The following is a 24,973-nucleotide window of genomic DNA, read 5'->3' on the forward strand; positions in this document are numbered from 1 at the left end:
GGCTGCCTACCCTCTATTACATGATCCAGTCTAGCACTCGGCTTGAAAATGCTGGTGAACTGTGTGATGGATGGCCTACAGTTCTGCCGTGACTGCTGCCTAGCAGTAGTAGTCTTGTTTTCTTAATATTTGTGCCTTTCCTATCCTTACTACTAATGGGCAGAGTCTACTGCACATATCCCACTCCATCACCATCTCAAAGCTTTTCTCCACTCAGCTCAGGCAGCTGGAACCTGTTGCTGGTCATCAGAACAAAACTGTATGTCTGTTTACTCCTCCTACAAACTGCCAGTTCCAAACCACATCCCTCACTTCCATCTTTCCTGATCTTCCCTAGTTCTGTCCTAGCTCAATCCAACTGTGCATGAAAAGCACAGATCTTCCCTTCTTGCTCCTCTATTAACCAATTCCTGCTGCATATTTTACAATTTCAGAAGAGGGCCTCTGCGACCTTCCCATAGTCCTCTCCACTACATTCCCGTGCCCCCCCCCCTCCCCCCCCCCAGTGAAACCTGAAACCATTACTACAGCTCCCACAGTCTCCATTTATGGTCAAATAATAGCTATAGTGAAGAAAAAGAAATTTAAATGTGAAATACTAAAGCAATATTGTGACATCTATTACATTTATTTCACAATGAAGAGAATGTAACCTAGTGCAAAAATTCAGCCGCAAAGTTGTTCTATAAGGTTAAATGTACATACACAAACATTTGGCAGAAGTAAATTTTAATAGAAATTTAAAACAACTTGAGATGTTTTATAAGTCTAACACAGAGATGCCAAAACTCCCATTGTGTGGCAAGAAAAAAAAGACACTAGTGCAGCTATTCACAGCAAAGATTTTTTTATAAAAATATGTGCAATACATGTGACTGTTCAGAGTTCATTACAAGCATTGAGTTTAGTATGTAAACCAAAGTTGACACAGAAAACAACTATCGGAACTTCAATATAAGAGAAAACCTACAATATAATACCCACTAAATATACTGCAGAAGGTATTTAGAATGTAAAACAGACAGAAAAGAACAAAAATACAATCAGAAAATATAATCAAAACTTATGTTTTGACAAGCACTATAATCATGCTTATCACTTGGCTGCCATCTTGCCCTCACCTACTATATATGGTAAACACTAACTAAGATAAGAGGTAGGATGCAGAACATGTGTAAAGACTTCAGGCATTAATGTCTATGAAGCTAGAGGGAGCTTTGGAGAGCAAAAATTGTAGGGGAAGACAGAGGTTAGAACATAGGCAACAAATAATTTAGGACATTTGTTGTATGTCTTACTCTAAGATGAAGAGATTAACAGAAGGGAGAAAATTATGTCAGGCCATATCAAACCTGTCATCAGACAAATAATTCACTCAATGTGCTGTGCCTAATTAAAGTTGTATAAACTACTCTTCTTCCATTAGAGTAAAGTCTAGTTGAATTGGCGGGACACTGCTTTAAGATTGCACAAGATGAATCACTATACTCTTAAAAGAGTCAAATTGGTTTTAATCTTCCTACAGCTGCTATCCAGACTTGGGTTTAATATGGTTTTCACAGATACTTCAGGTGACTGTTGAAGCTGTATCTTTCCCCCAACATTCCTAATGTGGGGCTATCATATTATTGAAATGCTTAACTGTTAATGGAAGAAAAATCAATATTATCAAACCAATTACAGAACAATCAGAGTTACATCATAGGATGACTCTACTTTATAACTCAGGAGAAATATACCAGAAAAATAAAGAAAGTATGAAATAAAATCCCCTGTCACTTGCATCTTTTTGTAGAGCAATAAAAGCTCAAATAATCTATATACGCATATTAGTAAAATATCAATTGAGTTAGATTACTTCCCAGCTAAATGAGCAAAGACAACTACAGTATTATTAGTTCTGATGTATCTTCAGATTTTATTCTCATAATCAGAAATGAAAGTGTATTTCTTCTTAACTCCCCCTACTGGATCACAGAAGGCTGGCAGTAATGAAAACAAGAACATGCATATTGTACAGCCAGATTTATTGAGGAAGATACGGAAACTTAGAGATTTAGCATTTTTTAAAATAAAAGAGCAACTAATTAATTCGTTCTTCTTGGAACTGTTACAATGTGAAGTCTGTATCTGTAGGAAAGAACTGAGGGGCCTAGAAATAATAGTTGTTTAAAACTGGTTATGTACTTTACTTGAATACTTTACTCAGTTATTTAATGATGATGTAAATAAAATAGAAAGAAACTTCCACATGGGAAAAATATATTAAAAACAACGATTCCAAGACTTACCAAGTGGGAAAGTGCCAGTAGATAGGCACAATGAATAAAACACACACACAGAATTTCGAGCTTTCGCAACCGGCGGCTGCTTTGTCAGGAAAGAGGGAAGGAAAAGGAAAGATGAAAGGATGTGGGTTTTAAGGGAGAGGGTAAGGAGTCATTCCAATCCCGGGAGCGGAAAGACTTACCTTAGGGGGAAAAAAGGATAGGTATATACTCGCGCGCGCACACACACACACACACACACACACACACACACACACACACACACACACATATCCATCCATCCATACATACACAGACACAAGCAGATATATTTAAAGGCAAAGAGTAAGGGCAGAGATGTAAGTCGAGGCGGAAGTGTGGAGGCAAAGATGTCGTTGAAAGACAGGTGAGGTATGAGTGGCGGCAACTTGAAATTAGCGGAGATTGAGGCCTGGTGGATAACGAGAAGAGAGGATATATTGAAGGGCAAGTTCTCATCTCCGGAGTTCAGATAGGTTGGTGTTGGTAGGAAGTATCCAGATAACTCGGACGGTTTAACACTGTGCCAAGATGTGCTGGCCGTGCACCAAGGCATGTTTAGCCACAGGGTGATTCTCATTACCAACAAACACTGTTTGCCTGTGTCCATTCATGCGAATGGACAGTTTGTTGCTGGTCATTCCCACATAGAAAGCGTCACAGTGTAGGCAGGTCAGTTGGTAAATCACGTGGGTGCTTTCACACGTGGCTCTGCCTTTGATCGTGTACACCTTCCGGGTTACAGGACTGGAGTAGGTGGTGGTGGGAGGGTGCATAGGACAGCTTTTACACCGGGGGCGGTTGCAAGGGTAGGAGCCAGAGGGTAGGGAAGGTGGTTTGGGGATTTCATAGGGATGAACCAAGAGGTTACAGAGGTTAGGTGGACGGCAGAAAGACACTCTTGGTGGAGTGGGGAGGATTTCATGAAGGATGGATCTCATTTCGGGGCAGGATTTTAGGATGTCGTATCCCTGCTGGAGAGCCACATTCATGTACACCTGTCCTTTTTTCCCCCTAAGGGAAGTCTTTCCGCTCCCGGGATTGGAATGACTCCTCACCCTCTCCCTTAAAACCCACATCCTTTCGTCTTTCCCTCTCCTTCCCTCTTTCCTGAAGAAGCAACCATCGGTTGCGAAAGCTAGTAATTCTGTGTGTGTGTTTGTGTGTTTTGTTCATTGTGCCTGTCTGCCGGCGCTTTCCCGCTTGGTAAGTTTTGGAATCTTTGTTTTTAATATATAATAAAAACAAAGATATTTTAAAAACAAAGCTTCCAAGACTTACCAAGCGGGAAAGCACCGGCAGACAGGCACAATGAACAAAACACACAAACACACACAAAGAATTACTAGCTTTCGCAACCGATGGTTGCTTCTTCAGGAAGGAGAGGAAAAGACGAAAGGATGTGGGCTTTAAGGGAGAGGGTAAGGAGTCATTCCAATCCCGGGAGCGGAAAGACTTCCCTTAGGGGGGAAAAAAAGGACAGATGTACACTCGCACACACACACACACACACACACACACACACACACACACACACACACACACACATCCATCCGCACATACACATATGTGTGTGTGTGTGTGTGTGTGTGTGTGTGTGCGCGCGAGTGTACACCTGTCCTTTTTTTTCCCCCTAAGGGAAGTATTTCCGCTCCCGGGATTGGAATGACTCCTTACCCTCTCCCTTAAAACCCACATCCTTTCATCTTTCCCTCTCCTTCCTGAAGAAGCAACCATCGGTTGCGAAAGCTAGTAATTCTGTGTGTGTGGTTTTGTTCATTGTGCCTGTCTGCCGGCGCTTTCCCGCTTGGTAAGTCTTGGAATCTTTGTTTTTGATATATTTTTCCCATGTGGAAGTATATATATATATATATATATATATATATATATATATATATATATATATATATTAAAAACAAAGATTCCAAGACTTACCAAGTGGGAAAGCGCCGGCAGACAGGCACATGAACAAAACACACAAACACACACACAGAATTACGAGCTTTCGCAACTGGCAGTTGCTTCGTCAGGAAAGAGGGAAAAATGAAAGGATGTGGGTTTTAAGGGAGAGGGTAAGGAGTCATTCCAATCCCGGGAGCGGAAAGACTTCCCTTAGGGGAAAAAAAGGACAGGTGTACACTCACACACACACACACACATATCCATCCGCACATACACAGACACAAGGAGACATATTTAAAGGCCTTTGAATATGTCTGCTTGTGTCTGTGTATGTGCGGATGGATATGTGTGTGTGTGTGCGAGTGTACACCTGTCCTTTTTTTCCCCTAAGGGAAGTCTTTCCGCTCCCGGGATTGGAATGACTCCTTACCCTCTCCCTTAAAACCCACATCCTTTCATTTTTCCCTCTCGTTCCCTCTTTCCTGACGAAGCAACTGCCAGTTGTGAAAGCTCGTAATTCTGTGTGTGTGTTTGTGTGTTTTGTTCATGTGCCTGTCTGCCGGCGCTTTCCCGCTTGGTAAGTCTTGGAATCTTTGTTTTTAATATATTTTTCCCATGTGGAAGTTTCTTTCTATTTTATTTATATAGTGAGGCTACAGTGAAGATCTCTACCTCTTTAAATAAGTGTCTGCAGGATGATCTTGGATGAGCTCCAGCAATTATTCTGATTACACGCTTTCATGCAATGAACCCCAGTATATGATGCCATACGAAAGCAGAGAATGAAAATAGGCGTGGTAATCTAATTTACTGATATGTATATCACCAAAATTTGAAATGACCCTAATAGCATAAGTATCTGAACTCAAACGTTTCAGATCTTCAGTGTGTTTTTTCCAGTTCAACCGCTCATCAATGCATACACCTAGAAATTTTGAATATTCCACCTTAGCTACCAATTTCTGATCGAAGTCTATATTTATTAATGGTGTCATTCCATTTACTGTGTGGAACTGTATGTACTGTGTTTTGTCAAAGTTTAATGAGAGCCCATTTGCAGAGAACCACTTAATGATTTTCTGAAAAATATCATTTACAATTTCACCAGTTAATTCTTGTCTGTTAGGTGTGATAGCCATTCCTTTATCATCGCCAAAAAGGAACCAGCTTTGCATCTTCGTAAATATAGAATGGCAATTCATTAATATATATGAAGAACAGCAGAGGACCCAAGACCGAACCTTGCAGCACCCCATTCTCGATTGTTCCTCAGTTTGAGAAATCACCGTTTTTTTTTGCGTATTATGTGATCTGTTTATTTCAACTTTCTGCACTCTTAGGTATGATTTAAACCATTTGAGCACTGTCCCGTTAATACCACAGTACTTGAGCTTATCTAGAAGTATTGAGCTTATCTAGAAGTATTCCATGATTTACACAATCAAAAGCCTTTGAGAGATCACAAAAAATCCCAATGGGTGACTTCCGGTTACTCAGAGCATTTAATATTTCATTAGTAAAAGTATATATAGCATTTTATGTTGAAAAACCTTTCTGGAAACCAAACTGACATTTTGTTAAAACTTAATTTTTACAAAGGTGTGAAGCTACTCTACAATACATTACTTTTTCAAGAATTTTGGATAAGGCAGTCAGAAGAGAGATTGGGCAGTAGTTGTTGACATCAAACATATCCCCTTTTTTATGCAGTGGCATACTTCAGTCTATCTGGGAAAATACCCTGCTTCAGAGAGCTATTACATATATGGCTAAGAATCCCACTTATTTCTTGGGAACAAGCTTTTATTATCCTGCTGGAAATGCCATCAATTCCATGTGAGCTTTTATTCTTGAGAGAGTTTATTATCTTCCTAATTTCAATTGTATCAAATGGTATGGGTAAGAGCTCTTCCATTAACTGCCTTGCTTCTTCTAATGAACATTTAGATCCTATTTTCTCAATGACATTTAAAAAATGATTATTCAAAATGTTTTCGACTTCAGGCTTGTTGTTTGTCAAGTTTCCATTCACTTTGATGGTAATGCCGTCATCCTGTACTCTTGGTTGCCCTGCCTCCCTTGTAATAATATTCCAAATTGTTTTGATTTTGTTATCAGAGGTATTAATCTCAGACATGATGCACATGCTTCTGGACTTTTTGATAACCTTTCTTAATGTAGCACAGTATTTTTTTATAATATTTGGCTGTTTCTGGGTCATTACTCTCTCTTGTTGTTAGATACAGTTCCCTTTCGTGGTTACAAGATATTTTTATTCCTATAGTAAGCCAAGGTTTTTTGCTTGGTTTCTTATAATTAGAGTTAACTACTTTCTTGGGGAAACAGTTTTCAAATTCTCTTACAAGTGTATCATGAAATAAGTTATATTTTAAATTAGCATAGCATCAAGTTCCTTGTACACCTCATCCCATTCTAACTGCTGAAGATTTTCTCTGAAAATTCCAATTGTTGAGTCATTAATTGAATGCGCAACTTTGGAGGGTAGTTTTGAATTACTGAATGGAGCTATGTCATATACTGTAAATAGCTGAGCACCATGATCAGAAAGGCCTTCTCAACAGGACAAGAATTTATGTTTTTAAACTTAATTTGGTCTATAGAAGTGTTATCTATCAATGTGCTGCTGTCCTTTACTACCCAAGGAGGAAAATTAATGACAGATGTCAAATTGAAAGAACCATGCAAGACTTCCAGGCCATTCTTCCTATTACCCTCTTTCAGTGAATCAACACTGAAGTCCCCACAAATAGTAATTTGCTTTCCCCTATCTGATAGATAGCCCAACAAGGTATCCAAGTTTCCTGAAGGGGACCTATATACTGTTACAATTATAAAATAGCCCTCCTTCAGTTTAAGTTGACAGACACATGCTTCTATATGTTGCTCTAGACAAAACTTTTTTGTATCTAAGTCTTTTACACAGCGATAACTTTTGACATATGTGGTAACTCCTCCTCACACCTTATTCTCTCTACTCATATGTGCGGTTAGTTTATAACCACTGATATTTACATTCTCCATATCAGACACAATGTGATGCTCAGACAGGCATAGTATATCTATTACATTATCAGATTCAATATCATCTAAACAAATCAGGAACTGTGACTTCTGAAATTTTCCCGGCGTATTTGTTCTTCTAATAATTTCCGGGTATGCAGCCGGATACCGTCGGCATTCTGCCACGATATTTCGGCCCAGAGACATCCGGCCATCATCAGGTGAGTACACAACTACTGAAGAGCCCAGGTGCAGTTGCAGTATTTATGCCGATTCTCGCGCTCGTGTTGACATGCGTGGCATAGCCGAGTTGTACGTGCTGCCCTCGGTGGTGAAAGTAAAAGATCATCTAGTCATTGAGTATCGAGTGACGCTGTCTATTCCGCTGTGAATGTATAATTTTAATAACAGGATTCCAATTTTTATCCAGTTGAAAGACGTTGTCACGATTTATAAGATTATCGGCAAGACGTATTTCCACTGATTCCTTGATTACGGAATCCTAAAATCTGGAAACCAGAGCTAAAATTTTTGTTCCATTGTATTCCATTGAATGTCCCAATGAAATACAGAGCTCTGCTACTGCCGATTTTGACGGTTGCCGCAGACGGGTGTATCTTTCATGTTCTGTATATCGTTCATGGACAGTGCTTGTCGTCTGGCCAATATATGCAGAGCCACATTCACAGGGAATTTTGTAGACACCTGCTTTCTTCAGTTGTAAATCATCTTTAACGGATCCAACCAGGGCCTGGTTCTTTGCTGGTGGACGGAAGATAACCTTGATTTTATTCTTCTTCAGTAATCGGCCTATTTTCGACGACACATTCCCGGCGTATGGAAGAAACGCAGTTGATTTAAAGTCGTCATCAGCATCCTCAGTGCACTGCTTCTTGTTGCCTGCGGATACGGGTAACGCCACAGTTCTTCTGACAAGGGAAGTCTACAATGAGAAGATATATTGTCAGCTAAATGATTCCACGTACCACAGAATTGAAAAGGACCCAACAAGCCGAATATCAAGGAAAACTGCTACCCTTTTGAATGACTGTTCTCTACCTGAACAAGTTATCAAGAGATTGAGACCACACAATGCAGTACCACCAAGACTCTACGGTCTTCCCAAGATACACAAGGATGGTGCCCCACTACGATTAATAGTGAGTAATATTGGTGCTGCCACCTATTCTACAGCAAAATATCTGGCCTCACTACTAAAGCCGTATGTGGGTAAGTGTTGCCACCATATACGTAATTCCGAGGATTTTGTCAGTTGCTTGAAGGAAGTTAAGCTTAGCAGCTTGGATTTATTAGTCAGCTTTGATGTGGTCTCACTATTTACCAAAGTGCCTTTAATGGAATCGTTACATCTTATTGGTAACTTATTCAGTGCAGAAATAACGGCCTTGTTTGAACATATACTCTCCTCAACGTACTTTTTATTCAATGACGAATTCTTTGAACAAACAGACGGCGTCGCCATGGGGAGCCCTTTGTCCCCTGTGGTAGCTAATCTCTTTATGGAGGACTTTGAGGAGATAGCACTTGAGTCTGCTGTCTTAAAGCCTACGGTCTTCTGGCGGTACGTAGATGATACTTTTGTTGTATGGCCTCATGGCAGACAGGAACTGGAGAAATTCCTTCATCATTTAAACTCTTTACATGAGAACATCAAATTCACAATGGAGATTGAAAAAGATGGCACTTTATCATTTCTAGACGTGCTAGTATGCCGTAGAAATGATGGGTCATTAGGACATTCTGTGTACAGGAAACCGACTCACACAGATCTGTATCTCCAGGCGTCAAGCTGCCACCACCCAGCACAAACAGCCGGTGTTCTCAGTACCTTAATACATCAAGCGCAAGTAATATCGGATGATGAAAACCTCCACGCAGAATTAGAACACTTGGAGAAGGTTTTTAAAGAGAATGGCTACACTTCTCGCCAAATAAGAAAGGCCATGCGCAACTGTCATAACAAGAAGCAGCGCACTCAGGATGCTGATGACGACTTTAAATCAACTGCATTTCTTCCATACGCCGGGAATGTGTCGTCGAAAATAGGCCGATTACTGAAGAAGAATAAAATCAAGGTTATCTACCATCCACCAGCAAAGAACTGCGCCCTGGTTGGATCTGTTAAAGACGATTTACAACTGAAGAAAGCAGGTGTCTACAAAATTCCCTGTGAATGTGGCTCTGCATATATTGGCCAGACGACAAGAACTGTCCATGAACAATGTACAGAACATGAAAGATACACCCGTCTGTGGCAACCGTCAAAATCGGCAGTAGCAGAGCACTGTATTTCATTGGGACATTCAATGGGATACAATGGAACAAAAATTTTAGCTCCGGTTTCCGGATTTTAGGATTCCGTAATCAAGGAATCAGTGGAAATACGTCTTGCCGATAATCTTATAAATCGTGACAACGGCTTTCAACTGGATAAAAATTGGAATCCTGTTATTAAAATTATACATTCACAGGGGAGTAGACAGCGTCATTCGATACTCAATGACTAGATGATCTTTTACTTTCACCACCGAGGGCAGCACGTACAACTCGGCTATCCCGCACATGTCAACACGTGCGCGAGAATCGGCATAAATACCGCGACTGCACGTGGGCTCTTCAGTAGTTGTGTACTCACCTGATGATGGCTGGACGTCTCTGGGCCGAAATATCGTGGCAGAATGTCGACGGGATCCGGCTTGTAACATTACAGGACATATTGGGACATATTGAAGTATTCGATACTGTAGACTTTTAGGGGATGTCGATACAGATATGCAAAATGTAAAGGGAAACTTTGGTGATGTTTAAATATTGTACTGTGTCAATATTAGGACATTTGCACAGAAAGAACAAAAATAGAATTAATGTAAATATATATTAGTGTTAGTAACCTATTTTCATTCAATTTTGTAATTATATTTCATTTTGTAAAAGAAAGACTCACTGTTTGCTGTAGCTCTGATTAATTGTATAAATTGTCAGTTTTGAGCTAAATTATTTCGTATAATATGGACGGGATGCTTTTGGAAACTCACCAGCTAAAGAGAGGGTCTGTAAATGAACGTTTAATGCACACTTCTGGAACTTTCTACGGAGAAATTCTATATTATGATCGCAAAAATACGAAAACTTGTGAAAACTGTTTCATAACCTAATTTCGAAAGACGATTTGTATCAAGAAATATTGCTAAAAAGATTTATTTACGTTTTGAAACATGATTTAAATCATTTTACATATAAATAGTTGTTCTAAATCACTCAAGAAATATCCAGAATCAAATGTCAAGATATTTCTGGAAACATCGGTACAAATCTGGTGAAGGTTATCCAGAAGCTGGTAGAAAAATGTTATAAAATCTATTTGGAAATTATGCTTGTAAGAATTTATATGTACTGATCCTTTTACTTACTTAAATCTGTACTAAAATTCTGTAATGTCTAATTTAGTTTTAAGTCGTGAATTGCTATCGTATTATAAACAAAACATTGTCAAAGACTCTCATTGTTTGGAAAGATATTAATACACCTAGGAGTTGTCAGTTGCCAGTTCAGTTCGGATATGCAGTGCGGTTAGCTCGGAGAGTCAGTTGTTGAGTCTGTGAAGTCTGTCAGTTCTGTTTGTAAATAAACGTCTGTAATGAAGAATTACTTGTTGTCTCAATATGAACTCAAGACCTTTTGCACGAAGCAGACACCTCCTAATGCAACGTTTTAATTTGGTGCAGAAAGTCCTGGGACGTTATAATTTGGTTGAGGAAGCTGGGACTTTATAATTTGATTGAGGAAGCTGGGATGTTATAATTTGGTGGAGGCGCCGGGGCTGTTATAGGCTGCATACCTGGAACTTATTAGAAAAACCAGGAACTCATCTACTTTATTCTTCAATCCTGGAATATTTTTGTGAAAAATGGTAACTGGTCAGGATGACGTAAAATTGCAATGGAATATTATCAGAGAAGGGGGAAAACATATGGCAGGAAAATAAGTGTGAAAATTCATAAATGAAAACACCTGTCATGTGCATGACCCACTGAAGTTGGTATAAACATGATGGGTACACGGCTTTTCCTCCTTTTGCATCTGCGATGTTCGCCATGACTGTCTCAATGCAGGATCGTGCTCTGCTTGTAAAGCTGTATTACAAGAATGATGACTGGGCACACATCACTCTGCAGAAGTTCCAGACACTGCAGGATTTGAAAAAAAGGTGTTGGTCCAATGCCTGCCATGGGTGTGGAGAAAATAATTTGTAAATTCAAAAAGATGGGTTCCTTTTGGTGTGCAATCTGGAAGAGGGAGGAAACAAATTAATTCAACATCAGAGGAAGCAGTGGCCACAGCAGTGCAGGAGGAGACGATTGGTGGTGTGCAAATGTGTAGTGCATGGAGAATTGCCCAAACATTGGACATATGTGAGCACAGTGCATAAAATTATCTGAAACATCCTTCTTTGTTATCCACTCAAAATTACCCATGTGCACGAGTTGCAACCTGTTGACCTGCCACCAAGAGAGACATTTGCTTTAGAATTTCTTGCTCGCATGGAAGTAGACAGTGATTGGCCGTGGAAAATTTTGCGGACAGATGAAGCCCACTTCCATCTGACAGGATATGTCAGTACACAGAATTGTCAAATTTGGGCAACAGGAAATCCACATGCAAATCAACCAGTACCCCTTCATCCTGATAAGGTCACTCTGTGGTGTGGGTTTAGGGCATCATTTATCATAGGGCCATATTTTTTTTGAAGAGACTGGTGCTTCTGGTCCTATTATCTGTACCATCACTGGTAAGCACTATGAGTGTCTTTAGTGCAACCATGTCATTCCAGCTCTCCAAAAGCATTGATGTGTGGATGGGATCATTTTTATGCAAGATGGCGAATCTCCACACATTGAAAATATAGTTAAGCAGCTGCTGAAGCACCATTTCAGAAATGCTAGAATTATCAGCCACCATTTCCCTACAGCCTGGCTGTCCCGATCACCTGATCTTAATCCATGTGTCTTCTGGTTGTGGGTCTATCTGAAACATGTGTTCAGTGTTTCAATTGCAGATTTAGCTGCATTGAAGGCATGCATTGCGCAACAAATTCTGAATGTGACCCTGGAAACACTTCTATCAGTTGTGGAACATGCTGTTTCTTGATTTCAGTTGTTCCACAAAACGGTGGAAAGCATATTGAACATGTTTTGTGCCAGTCACGCAGAAATTAATAATCCATTCTGATTTTAGTTGATGCTTTTTTATGCAGTTTTTGGCCTCAGGACAGTTGAAAACCAATGTGATTGATGCTCTTTATGAATTTTTGGCCTCAGGACAATTAAAAACATATGTGATTGATGCTTTTTACGTGGTTTTCGGCCTCAGGACCATTAAAAACCTCTCTGATTGATGCTTTTTACGTAGTTTTCAGCCTCAGGACGATTAAAAAATCGATTTTTCCAATCCGATGTGATATGACCTTGCCATGGTGGATGGGCTCACATAACTAACAGTATCACACCTGTATACCCATGCACATTGAGTAGTACAGTTTGTTTAATGTCAAACATACACCTGAGTCATTGTTATATGATTCATTTGTAGTCGACCGCTATTAAATTATGATGCTTACACCACCAACCATTGCTGCATTTTGTTACTATTTATTTTTCTTCTGCCATACATTTCCCCCCTTCTCTGATAATATGCCATTGCAGTTTGATGTAATTGTGACCAGTGGTGTTATTTTTACAGCTGTTTGAAAGTTTAACTTTAATTATAATCACCCTGTAGATTCTCTAAATTTATTCAATGGGGCTTCATAAGAATTATGTCATCTATCTTCAAAGGATTCCCGTTTAATTTTCCTGTGTGTTCTGTTACACTTTCATGTGAATCATATTGTCCTGTTATGATCCTAGCAGTGCATCTCTGAATTCATTCAGTATCTGCTGTACGCCTATTTGATAAGGACTCCAAATGCTAGAACAGTGTTCTAGAACTGATCACAGTAGTCTTGTATGCAATTTCCGTACTTTATTCAGTGTACTTTTCTGGAATCTTCCAATAAATCTGTCTTCCATTCGTCTCCCATAATACTGAGTTTACATGATCATTTCAAGTCACTTCTTAGTACTACCGTAAGTCGTTATTTGATATGATGTGTGCAAAATGTTCATTTGTAATCTTGTCATGGTTCTTTATGTTTTGTTTTGTGTGTGTTGTGATAAATTTTTAAAATTCAGAATAAATGTCTCTGTAACTAGTAGATTATCTTGTTCATTCAGTTGCCTGTTTTACTTTATCATTGAAACGCCTATGCTGAACTTATTTAACGCAAGATAATTCTGTGTTGTCTCCCTAAAACATTGTTTATTGGCACCTTAGCTATCTTCATTCTTATCCCTAACTACTTCACTTTTGAGGCCCAGGTGTACAAACAAATCAGAGAGGCTGTCACCCACTGTCACTGTCTGTCTCTTCCTAATCTGTAACATCCTATTTAAACTTAATGACTTCCCCAAACCATTATTTCTATTCCAAGATCCCTACATATGCAATGTTCCTGCTGTGGAACCAGCTGGGTGCACCCATCCATTACAACCTACTCCAGTCCACCACTGGTAAATCAGAGGTAGAGTAACCTGCAAAATCACTCATTGTTAATCAGCTAACTTATGTCCACAGTGCTGTGTATAGGTATAACCATTACCAGACTGGCAGAACACATGAATGTGCATAGAAAAACTGTTCTACAGCATGATCAAGAGACACGAGTGCTTGCTACACCTCATGGGCTATTTGGATCCTCTCACCTAACACTGGTTTCTCTGAACTCCGGAGATGGGAACTAGTCCTGTAACACATCCACTTGTCCTAATGCCCTCCAAGATTTAATCACTATAAATACAATTGTCTCTCTCTTTCTCCATTATATATTTTTTATTTATTATGATTCATTTATTTTCTGTGTTGTTGTTATTTTTTATGTTCACCCCACCCCCTCCCCCCTTTTTCTCATTTTTCCCTTCCTGTTCTCAGTTGCTGTATTTATTTCTCTTCCCCTAATCTGTCGTTACTTCTCACTCTGTTCTTATCATTCCTAGACTGAATTTGTCAAACTATTTGCCTACATACTATCTCTGACATACTTTATCTGACGCCTTCTTTGTCTACTCTTGTCCACACTATAGGTGATTCACTCTTGTCCTGGTGTCTGAATGACCAGCCCATCATCTGTAATGCTCTCCAGCCTGTCCCTCTTTCCTCAATAAGGAAAGCATCATTAGTTATGAAAGTTAGGCAGTGTGTAACTTTTAATTTTATATGTCTCTGTCAGTGCTGAAAGTTTTGTCTCCTGGTCGTAAGAAATAGCCAATAGTTGTGTCTCATAATTTATTATTTGTTCAGTCTTTCACGTATTGTCTACCATAAAACCTATCTTAAAGGACACCATTCAGAAGAGCAGAATTAGTAAAAATTAATTGGTAGAAGTGCCCTCTGCAGATTATTTCTGTAAAGTATACTAACAACCAACTACAAATAGTGCTGATCTGCTCACATGGATAAATATAATAATTGCTTTCTAATTAATTTATTATTAAAATGCCTTACATTTAAAAAATGCTGCTTTTCCTTTCATTTTACACATCTACCACTTTCACCTAATACTTTAAACAAAGCATAAACATTATGATCTTTCAGTTTACTAGAAACTTAGAATTTATGTTCAGTGTGAATGTTAGTGTTAACTAGAATTTATATCTCCAAGTGTAAATATTTCATTAAAATATAGAATAATTGCTAGTATTGGATCATAGTCCTGCATGGTATATTTCACATAGCCCATATAATTTTTTTCTGATCTTTATGCAGTGTGCTTTTATACAGATCCACATTCTGTTTCTCATTTATTACAGACTAATTCAGCTGTGTAACAATGAATTAATACAATAAAATTTTGCTCTTTTTGAGCTGGTCGAGTCAACTCATGGCCTTGTGACAACTGTGGCATACCAGATGGGCAGTTCACGTGCACCAGTATATGCCCTGGAGGGGTCCGTCGCTGTAGCAGGAGCTGCATTAAGTTGGTTGCGTGACAATGTCTGTCTCTTGCATGATGTGTCAGAGACTGAAAGTCTTGCTAGTACTGTGAAAGACACCAATGATGTCTATTTTGTTCCTGCCTTCTCAGGGCTCTATGCTCCACATTGGCAGAAGGATGCGAGAGGGTAAAAGCCTTTATTGTTACTGTTTATTTAATTATTATGTGTTCCTATAAGTTTCTGAAATGTATCGTACATCATACATATAGCACTGGACCAGAAAAAGAGACCAAACATGAGGCTGAGATTCATTTAAATGGAGATTTCATAACTGTCCATTTGAAGGAAATAAACTGAAGCACAGAAAAAAGTGCTGTAAATGTTATTAAGAGTGCTAAAGTCATAGAACAGATGGTTTGTATCTGGAATCCAAAAATAATAAAATGAATATAGCGATTGGTGAGTGTCTCCAGATGTATACTGTATTTTACAGACTGTAACTTCCTATGGACTATAAGATGCATCTTAATTTTCAAGCATTTTTCTAATGTTTTTACCATTTTTATTATTAGATTCCAAAGCCAGACTAAAAATAATCTTAGTTTATAAAACCGAACTGACTTTTAAACCCATGAAAATTGTCATCTGAATTTCTTCTTCTTCTTCTTCTTCTTCTTCTTCTTCTTCCTCTTCATCATCATCATTGTCCTCTTCATATATAAGATGGTCTTCACTGCCATCAGTAGCTTTACTTATGCCACACTTCTTCAAAAATTTAACAATAATGTCTTCTTTCATTCTTAGGCCATGACTGTTTTATCCACTGACACACTTATTTGAATGTAGGTTGTTTTAAAGCTCCCTTCAGCATTAATTCATGTTGTTGGGTTTCATACGTCATCTATTTGTTATGTTCGTCTCTCATGTACACTTTAAATAGTTTATTTATTGAGACATCGAGGGGTTGCAGTGGTGAAGTAAGTCCTCCAAGATTGGCAGCAAGATCTGTATTTCCCTGTATCAATTTGTCTTTCACAGAATTTTTCAAATGACTACTAAACTGATACAGCACAAGAAGTGAACTCATCTTCAATAAAGCATCTTTCTTTCTCTCCCACACTCCATTAATCCGTAATTTCATCCCACCATTTTCATGTACGTGAACAACACTTGGCAGTATTTCAGGAGGTTTTGGCATTGTTTTGTGCTTAATAATGATCATTGGATTGAGTTTAATACTGCCAGCACAACATGAAAGGACAACCGCTTAATGCATTTTTGCATGTCCACTTGTTTTTATAGTTACAGTTCTGTTACTCAGCACATCAAATCTGAGGAGTTTTGTCCATGTTCACTAGTTGGCTTGGTTCCACAATTGGTTTTCTGTCAATGTGGAATATGAAAGCATTGGAAAGATAATATTTTCTCTTTATTCTCTTGTGGTATTTTCTGAGATATTTTGGTTTTGGTTTGCATGCCAAGTCTGTGATGCTTCATAAACCTGTAGAACCAACCAACTCCCCCCTTATAACTCCACTGCAGCACTAGCTTACAAGCATGTGTTTGAATCATTTTTGTATTAATTCCAATGCCATTTTGACATTGTCTGTTACTCCATTTCAATACATCATCTACTAGTTTTGGCCATTCTGCAATCAGTCCTCTGTTTGCACATTTGGACTTGTTCATTTCTTTCAGTTCTGCTTTAGTAGCCCACCAATCATGAATGGTTTTTCTGTTGGTGGAGGCCAAAATGATACTCCGCTGCTCTGTTTCTAGTTCCTCTGCATATGCTATTACTTTCAATTTATAGTCTGCATCATATATGAAACTAGCTACTAACAAAAATATTGTACTATTACTGATAATGCAAATCACGTTTAATTCAAGTTCACTGGCACCGTTGACTGTAATGACACATCATAAGCTAGACAGTGTTTGAGGCAATTTTTTGAAGAAAAAAGTGTGTCTTTTTTGTAGTCCGTAAAATACGGTATACAGGGTGAGGCACCTGAAACAGACCACCCAAAAGGTATTCAGAATGAGTAAATACATTGAGGTATGATTTTCACTAGATTATGGCAGATGATGAGGCAAATTTTCTAATGTACACAAGTAATGCCAAATTGCGAAACCAATTTTTTTATGAAACCGGAAAGAACCTTTCAAGGGTTCTTGAGTGATCTAATGCATGCTGAACTTGAACAAATAGTAAAACGATAACAGTGCCACAAAACACTGTCTCAAGGTCAGAGGAAGAAGTCTCCCAAACAATTGCCCTATTGTACTAAATGTAAGCAAACATGTGACTGAGGTACAGTTCATGTGGGTAGCACATAAAATTGAGTAACAAATGTGAATACGAATATAAAAACTTTAAATCATTTGCCAGATTAAATAATTTCAATGTGTAATAAGCTTTCAAGGGTTAATTAATATAGTTGTAATGCAAGATTTATGTAATAATTTAGTGACTAACTAGCAAAAATGGCTCTTCAATATAAGAGAAAAATTTAGCTTTCCTTTCTGGCATGTTAATCATTTTTATATTAAAGTATTTCTCTTTTCACAACATGATACTTAGTTCTTAGGGTATGGACCCTGATAATGGTATTAATGACTTGGGTAAATAATTACCGTAGGGTTAGGATCAACTATAACACAGTCTGTTATGTTTGGAGTTTATGAGGGCAGGCACATTTCAGTGTGCAATAGCACCACTGTTCTAACAGTTTAATGTCATTTGCCATACATGGAAACCATTTCCACTGTCCTAACTGTCATTTATTTTCTGAAAGTCTGAATTAGCTCTGCTCATGGAGTAGACTTTCTGGAAATGGAGGCTACACCCCATTTCTCTCAAAGACTCTTACTCGCTCTAGTTAGAAACTAAGTGTGAGAAGATCATGTAGGTGAATTGAGCTCACTGCCTTTTGGTTTCTTCAGAAATTTTACTGGATTTTGGTATAATAATCCTCAGAAATTATTATGTTTGTGTACATTTTAGAAGGTTAAAATGCGGAGAAGAAGATTTTATTTTTAAATTTTCTATTACATTGTTGAATGCAAAAGAGTAAAAGGTCCAGATTCATAATAGTGAATAAAATATAAAATTGGCTTCGTGTTCAGGAGATTTTTTTCCTAAGAGAGATAGGTATGGAATGGTTTCTAGAGCACAATTAAATTCAAAGAAATCGAAATATATTTAGTTTTAACTTGAAGTTGTAGTGATTTGAGAATTTCTGTGTAAATTGTAGAACCACTCAGCATTCTACCATCTCTAACAAACGATATTCTAGATATGAGTGCGGGATTCCCTAAATTTAAGCCCATTTATTAATAGGGTTTAACCAAGCATTACCAAAAATTGGGAATATTCTAAGGAAATTGAATTTGCTGTGGGGTACCTTCTAGGTGAAGCCTCAGAATGGGGAACGGTAAATATTGAGAATTTTTCCTCTTGGGAGAACTTTCGAAGGAGATTTAAAGAGAAATACTGGTCTGCCAGTGTCCAAGAAAAGTTGATATCAGATCCATGGGACCTGGGCAGTGCCATCTATCCCCCAGGGACGTTAACATTATGAATTAACAGGTGGAGTGACAACCGTCGGATCCTGAGTTGTTTTCGGTGTTTCTTCCAAAATAGTCTTCCTGCACTGAATTCCTTTGAAATCTTAAACTCTTCAGTCATCAATCCTTTAAAATCTAGAACTATCCTGGAGTCTTATTGCTTAGAAACAGTATATGACTATAAAATAGAGAACAACTTAAGAGAATCACAGAAATAAAGTTATATCTAAATGAAATAAACTGTATAGAGTATTATATTTGTGGAAAATGTAATAAGATGTGATTAGTTAAACAACTGTGATACCATAGTTTGTAGATTATCTACTTTGTATAGAGTATTTTGTATCCCTTATGAGATGTGATATAAATGGTAGGGTTTGTATAAATTTTGAAAGGGGTGGGTATTGAAGATAAGAGCATAATTTACACGAACAGATAAATCATGACTAACACAAAACACAGTGCACACCTTTCAAACAACCTTCACAAACAATTGTGCCTGATTCTTCATCATTTGCCGTTTACATAGGGTTGCTAGGATTTCCTACGGGCACCTCAAAGGGTGAAGGTGGGACAAGTCTGTTCTGTAGGAGATGATTTAACACCAAACCTCCTCCGGTGTCTCACTCAAGTACCTGAGAGGTAGGGATCCTGGGGAAGTGGTGTGGGAAGGGTTTCCTGTCTTTGGGGCTATCTTCTTTCTCTTCTTTGATCCTAGCATCCACATCTATTTTTTCCTTTCTTACTTCTCATTTGAGGACCTGTCTATTTTTTTCCTCTTTCCATATTCATAAACTTCTATCGCTGAAGTCCTTCCTTATTTCCATGGTTTCTCATAACCTACATCTTATCTTTAGATACGAAGGCTGAAGAATCAGACTACACAAACACACATCCACATATACACAAGTATACAGTTAGACACAAACATTCAGTTACAGACTAGAAAGCCTGTCACGATGTGAGAACCGCCAAGTGTTGTAGGGGAAAATATGGGTACATCTAGAAACATGTACACTTATATAGGGAGCTATGATGGTTCTACATCGGATATACATGAGAATAGGTGTTTATAAACTAAGAAAGAGGCATGAGCAAAGAGAGAAAATGAAAGCAGGAGAGAACTTTAATCATGCTGATCAATAAGAAATGTCAGTATAATAAATACTCTAATGAACTGAATGATAGTGGGACATGAATAATTTATGTTGACATAACATCTTTTGAAAGTATAGAAGTTGATAAGTAGAGGAGGACTCTAGGGAGTAAATGATGTATTAAAGAATAAATGTGAAGCTCAAGATAGATTTATATCTTTACCAGAAAATACTTAATTATGTTACAAACCGAAATGTATACTAGGGTAATGAAACTTAAGGCCTACTCAGAAAGGATAAGGGGGGCGTACCCAGCATTCACTAAGTATAAAGATCAGGCATACCTACATGGAGATAGGATAACCTGTGGCCTAAAATATAGGGATGTTTTACAAGGGGCGTACCTACCAGAATGGAAAGAGGAAGTGCTCTCATAAGGTCAACCCACAAGCAAGGTATAGGTACTGATTCTAGGAGAAGGGGACAGTATCGTGACAAAAGTCACAAATTTTATAGGAATTATGTTGGAAAGGGTGAATCTATGGAAGACTAGCAATATTAAGTTTCGTGTAAATAAATGAGTGCCCAAAAGAACACTTTTATTTCGCCCAGAGTACCACCAAACTACAACTAACGAAAATAGTACACACTAGGAAAAAGATAGTACAAAAAGTTAAGAATATAAAATAGATTACTTGTGTGTCATAAACATCTGAAGTTCTCGATCGATAAAGAAAATAAAGAAAAAAAAAAAGTCCTCACGATTCCTAAATATTAGTAAAGCTGACTAAAACCTCGAGTGAATGCTCATGTCTTAATGTCAAAGTAAAATAAGAATGAACAGCAAAATAGTAAGCGAAAGATTGTTCACGATTATTGAAAGGAAATAAATGTATACTGTTGAAATATAAAATGTTATTATGTGTGATATTAGTTGCATAATGATTATGTATAAAATATTGTGTGTTCAATCGGGGGGGGGGGGGGGGGGGAGGGTTGTATATGAAGTAATTTGAGAATTTCTTTATAAAATTCTAGAAATACTCAGCCTTCTATCATCTCAAACACACGATATTCTAAATAGGAGTGTGGAATGGTATAATCCTACCCACTGTGTGTCACATGTTTGTGTGTGCAGGTTTAAAGTCATTCACGAGAAGAAAGTAGATGCAGCGGTCAAACGGCATCGACAAGTACCCTTCAGACAAAATATAAATAAAGCTTCATGGCAGATTAAAACTCTGAGCCGGACCGAGACTCGAAGTCAGGAACTTTGCCTTTTGCGGGCAAGTGCTCTACCAACTGAGCTACCCAAGCATGACTCATGACGCGTCCTCACGGCTTTAATTCCATCTGTACCTCATCTCCTACCTTCCAAACTTCGCAGAAGTTCTCCTGCATATGTTGCGGAACTAGCACTCCTGGAAGAAAGGATATTGCAGAGACATGTCTTAGCCACAGCCTAGGGGATGTTTCCAGAGTGAAATTTTCACTCTGCAGTGGAATGTGTACTGATATTAAACTTACTGGCAGATTAAAACTGTGTACCGGACCGAGACTCTAAATCGGGACCTTTGCTTTTCGGGTGCAAGTGCTCTACCAACTGAGTTACCCAAGCACAACTCATGACCCAGATCCATAGATGTGTTAGTGAGTGTGTGTAGAAGGATCATGGAATCTATATGCAGCTCTGTGACTATTGTGTCCATGACTTAAGTTATGTGAAAGAAGAACAGTTGAAAAAGTAATCTTGTGATCTCGTAATCCAGCCTTATTAGAGGCAAGACCTATTTTATGACTCATGTGAAGTAGAGTCATGGTTATAAGCCATCTCTTTTGTAAATGTAGTTAAATTTGTTTCTGATGTTGGACGTATATGGAAAGTGAGAAGTTTATCTGTATGGAGTTCAAATATACTGTTGGTTGACAAAAAGTAAAGTTCGCATATTTACTTATTTCACAAGTAGACACAAAGGCTTCAATATTCCCGTATCTGGTATCATTCTACAGAGAAGAAGTCAAGAGAGTTTTCCAGTAGCCAGCTAGCCAGCAAAGAAGATCGGCTGCGAATCTCAAGTAAGTCACCTCGTATAAAAGAAGTGTGAAGTTTGTACGTCTACTTCATGCTTTAAATTGGCGTCAAAAATATTAGAAAGTGACTAACAAATAATTGATGTTTCCACAATGGAAAACAGAAAAAGAAAAATTGTTTTTCCAAAGGTGAATTCTCAAATTCAATTCTCCAAGGTCGCTTATTCACTTTTGACAACTGTCTATGTATAGTTATGTGTGGATTGTGATTTTTCACTTTTGCAACTGTCTATGTATAGTTATGTGTAGATTGCGATTTTTGTATGATTGTTGTTGGTGATGGTGGTGATGATGGTGGTGTTGGTGGTCATCAGTCCAGGAACTGGTTTGGTACAGCTCTCCATGCTACTCTATCCTGTGCAGGCTTCTTCATCTCTCTGTACCTACTGCAACCTACATTCTTCTGAATCTGCTTAGTGTATTCATCTATTGGTCTCCCTCTATGATTTTCACCCTCCACGCTGCCCTCCAGTACTAAATTGGTGTTCCCTTGATGCCTCAGAACATGTCCTACCAACCAATCCCTTCTTGTAGTCAAGTTGCATCACAAATTTCTCTTCTCCCCAATTTTATTGAACACCTTCTTACTAGTTATGTGATCTACCCATCTAATCTTCAGCATTCTTCTGTAGCACCACATTTTGAAAGCTTCTGTTCTCTCCTTGGCTAAACTGTTTATCATCCACGTTTCACTACCATACATGGCTACACTCCATACAAATACTTTCAGAAATGACTTCCTGACACTTAAATCCATACTCGATGTTAGCAAACTTCTCTTCTTCAGAAACGCTTTCCTTCCATTGCCAGTCTACATTTTATATCCTCCTTTCAAGACACTGTCCATTCCATTCAACTGCTCTTCCAGGTCCTTTGCTGTCTCTGACAGAATTACAATATCACCGGCGAACCTCAAAGCTTTTATTTCTTCTCTACAGATTTTAATTCCTACTCTGAATTTTTCTTTAGTTTCCTTTACTGGTTGCTCAATATACAGATTGAATAACATCAGCGATAGGCTATAAACCTGTCACACTCCCTTACCAACCACTGCTTCTCTTTCATGCCCCTCAACTCTTATAACTGCCATCTGGTTTCTGTACAAGTTTTAAATAGCCTTTCACTCCCTGTATTTTACCCCTGCCACCTTAAGAATGTGAAAGATAGTATTCCAGTCAACATTGTCAAAAGCTAGAAATGTAGGCTTGCGTTTTCTTAATCTATCTTCTAAGATAAGTCATAGGGTCAGTATTGCCTCACATGTTCCAACATTTCTACGGAATCCAAACTGATCTTCCCCGAGGTCAGCTTCTACCAGTTTCTCCATTCATCTGTAAAGAATTCGTGTTAGTATTTTGCATCCGTGCCTTAGTAAACAGGTACTCTGGTAATTTTCACATCTGTCAACACTTGCTTTCTTTGGGAATTGAAGTATTATATTCTTTGTGAAGTCTAAGGGTATTTCATCTGTCTCATACATCTTGCTCACCATATGGTAGAGTTCTGTCAGGACTGGCTCTCCCAAGGCTATCAGTAGTTCTAATGGAATGTTGTCTACTCCCGGCGTCTTATTTCGACTTAGGTCTTTCAGTGCTCTGTCAAATTCTTCACACAGTATCATATCTCCCATTTCATCTTCATCTACATCCTCTTCCATTTCTATAATATTGTCCTCATGAACATCACCCTTACATAGACCCTCTATATACTCCTTCCATCTTTTTGTTTTCACTTCTTTGCTTAGAACTGGGTTTCCCTCTGAGCTCTTGATATTCATTCAAGTGGTTCTCTTTTCTCCGAAGGTCTCTTTAATTTTCCTGTAGCCAGTATCTATCTTACCCCTAGTGATATATTCCACTACATCCTTACATTTGTTCTCTAGCCATCCCTGCTTAGCCGTTTTGTACTTCCTGAAGATTTCATTTTTGAGACGTTTGTATTCCTTTTTGCCTGCTTCATTTACTGCATTTTTATATTTTCTCCTTTCATCAGTTAAATTCAATACATCTTCTGTTACCCAAGGATTTCTACCAGACCTCATCTTTTTACCTACTTGATCCTCTGCTGCCTTCACTATTTCATTCCTCAAAGCTATCCATTCTTCTTCTACTGTATTTCTTTCCCCCATTCTTGTTAATCGTTTCCTAATTCTCTGCCTGAAACTCTCTACAACCTCTGGTTCTTTCAGTTTATCCAGGTCCCATCTTCTTAAATTCCCACCTTTTTTGCAGTTTCTTCAGTTTTAATCTACAGTTCATAACCAATAGAATGTGGTCAGAGTCCACATCTGCCCCTGGAAATGTCTTACAATTTAAAACCTGATTCCTAAATCTCTTTCTTACCATTATTTACTCTGTCTGAAACCTTCCAATATCTCCAGGCCTCTTCCATGTATACAACCTTCTTTCGTAGTTCTTGAACCAAGTGTTAGCTATGATTAAGTTATGCTCTGTGCAAAATTCTTCCATGCAGCTTCCTCTTTCATTTCTTACCCCCATTCCATATTCACCTACTATGTTTCCTTCTCTTCCTTTTCTTCTATCGAATTCCAGTCACCCATGACTATTAAATTTTCATCTCCCTTCACTACCTGAATAATTTCTTTTATCTCATCATACATTTCATGAATCTCTCTGTCATCTGCAGAGCTAGTTGGCATATAAACTTGTACTACTGTGGTAAGTGTGGGCTTCGTATCTGTCTTGGCCACAATAATGCATTCGCTATGCTTTTTGTAGTAGCTTACCCGCATTCCTATTTTTTTTTAAATTCATTATTAAACCTACGCCTGCATTACTCCTATTTGATTTTGTATTCATAACCCTGTATTCAGCTGACCAGAAGTCTTGTTCCTCCTGCCACCGAACTTCACTAATTCCCACTATATCTAACTCTAACCTATCCGTTTCCCACTTTAAATTTTCTAATGTACCTG

General features: G+C 38.3%; 1 protein-coding gene across 5 annotated transcripts in view; it reads left to right on the forward strand.

Moving 5' to 3' along the window:
• The window catches only part of LOC126266706 (glycerol kinase), a 190,084-nt gene that overhangs the window by 126,899 nt on the left and 38,212 nt on the right, over positions 1–24,973 (forward strand). For all 5 annotated transcript variants that reach the window (XM_049971150.1, XM_049971151.1, XM_049971153.1 and 2 more), the window contains exon 8: positions 15,210–15,466. In XM_049971150.1, coding sequence (XP_049827107.1) covers positions 15,210–15,466 — 257 coding nt within the window. The remainder of the gene's footprint in view (positions 1–15,209; positions 15,467–24,973) is intronic.

Source organism: Schistocerca gregaria, chromosome 4 (assembly GCF_023897955.1).
Source record: "Schistocerca gregaria isolate iqSchGreg1 chromosome 4, iqSchGreg1.2, whole genome shotgun sequence".
NCBI lineage: Eukaryota > Metazoa > Arthropoda > Insecta > Orthoptera > Acrididae > Schistocerca > Schistocerca gregaria.